The 1,400-nt window shown below is 40.3% G+C and overlaps 1 protein-coding gene across 1 annotated transcript in view; it reads left to right on the forward strand.

Moving 5' to 3' along the window:
- LOC107570974 (E3 ubiquitin-protein ligase TRIM33-like) overlaps window positions 1-1,400 on the forward strand; it is a 38,819-nt gene that overhangs the window by 18,542 nt on the left and 18,877 nt on the right. Inside the window, exons 10-11 of the mRNA XM_016257256.1 lie at window positions 178-387; window positions 731-868. Of these exons, the coding sequence (XP_016112742.1) occupies window positions 178-387; window positions 731-868 (348 nt within the window). The remainder of the gene's footprint in view (window positions 1-177; window positions 388-730; window positions 869-1,400) is intronic.

The following is a 1,400-nucleotide window of genomic DNA, read 5'->3' on the forward strand; positions in this document are numbered from 1 at the left end:
TGTCATTTTCTTTTCTTTATTTTTGTTTGAGAAAAAAATGAGTACATTTGTCTTGCCTTTTACACAGGACTAATATAAACAACAGCATATTTCACATTCAGAAAAAAGTAAATTTACCTGCTGTACAAAAGTATTTTTGCCATTTTCCAACACCTTTCCCTTTTTTCCCCTTCATAGCACTCTAATCCTGGGCATGCTGGGCCCTTCCCTGTGGCGTCGCTACACAACATTAGTGCTGCCAACCCCACCAGTCCCACCAGTGCCAGTATGGCCAATGCCCACATTCACCGTGGCCCCACTAGTCCTGTTGTCGCCCCCATAGAGCTCATACCATCAGTCACTAACCCCGAAAACTTGCCCTGCCTGCCTGACATCCCTCCCATTCAGGTAACTTTACTATTCGCATTTTCTTAGACTGAATGTCAGATGATTAGATGTTGTGGCATGATTTAGTGGTTATAGATCTGGCCTGGTAACCCAAAGGTTGTAAGTTCAAACCCCAGAAAGCATGATCATGAGGATACAAATCTAATAATTGGGTGGAAATGTAATAAAGGATCTAAACATAATTACGTTAAGGCAACGAGACAAAGACAATCCCTATGCTTGGATCTTCAATTATTGTTCTTCACATAACAGACGCTTCCTTAACTGAAGCAAAATGAAACAAAGCTGAACTGATTTAGAGCTCACGTGTTGCAAAACCAATTTTTGTTTGTGTAATTTTCAGCTTGAAGATGCCGGCTCGAGCACACTGGATAACATACTCAGTCGATATATTTCTGCTAGTTCATATCTTGCTGTTGGCCCCACCAATCCCTCACCGGGACCTTCTACACATTCCCCAGGATCATCAGGTACTTTCTTGGTGAATTTTTGACATGAATTGTTTGGCTTCCAAATGTTCATATCAGTTAGCAAGCATTTAAATAATGCCAAGAAATATTCATGCAGATTAGCATTTGGCATGTACAATATTTATATGCTTAAATATGCCATACTCTCAGTGCTGTATGCATAAACTCCTGCCCAACTGACCCGTGTTCCAAGGCTGTGCTAGCTGCCTGGCACCATTGATGCCTGCTCAGTGCCTCTGGTTCCGTATGGCAAAGTCCCCCATCCAACCATGTGCATCAACCCTGGGGCTCAGGCTGCATTAGCCCCCTAGCATTAGTGCCATATGCTGCTTCACCCCACAAACTCATGTGCCAATATATATATGCATTTCACCATTATTAATGTCCTGATCACAATTATTTGAAATGACCATGATTGCTGTGCACCAGAATTGTTATTGTTAACTAAAACTATTGAAAATCATTTTCAGTAATTGAAGTAAAATAACATAATTATTGGATGAAAAAAAAACTGAAATAAGTTTAAGTAGAAGTAAAAAAAAA

The sequence above is a fragment of the Sinocyclocheilus grahami genome, unplaced genomic scaffold (genome assembly GCF_001515645.1).
Source record: "Sinocyclocheilus grahami isolate Dianchi unplaced genomic scaffold, SAMN03320097.WGS_v1.1 scaffold1529.1, whole genome shotgun sequence".
NCBI classification, from domain to species: domain Eukaryota; kingdom Metazoa; phylum Chordata; class Actinopteri; order Cypriniformes; family Cyprinidae; genus Sinocyclocheilus; species Sinocyclocheilus grahami.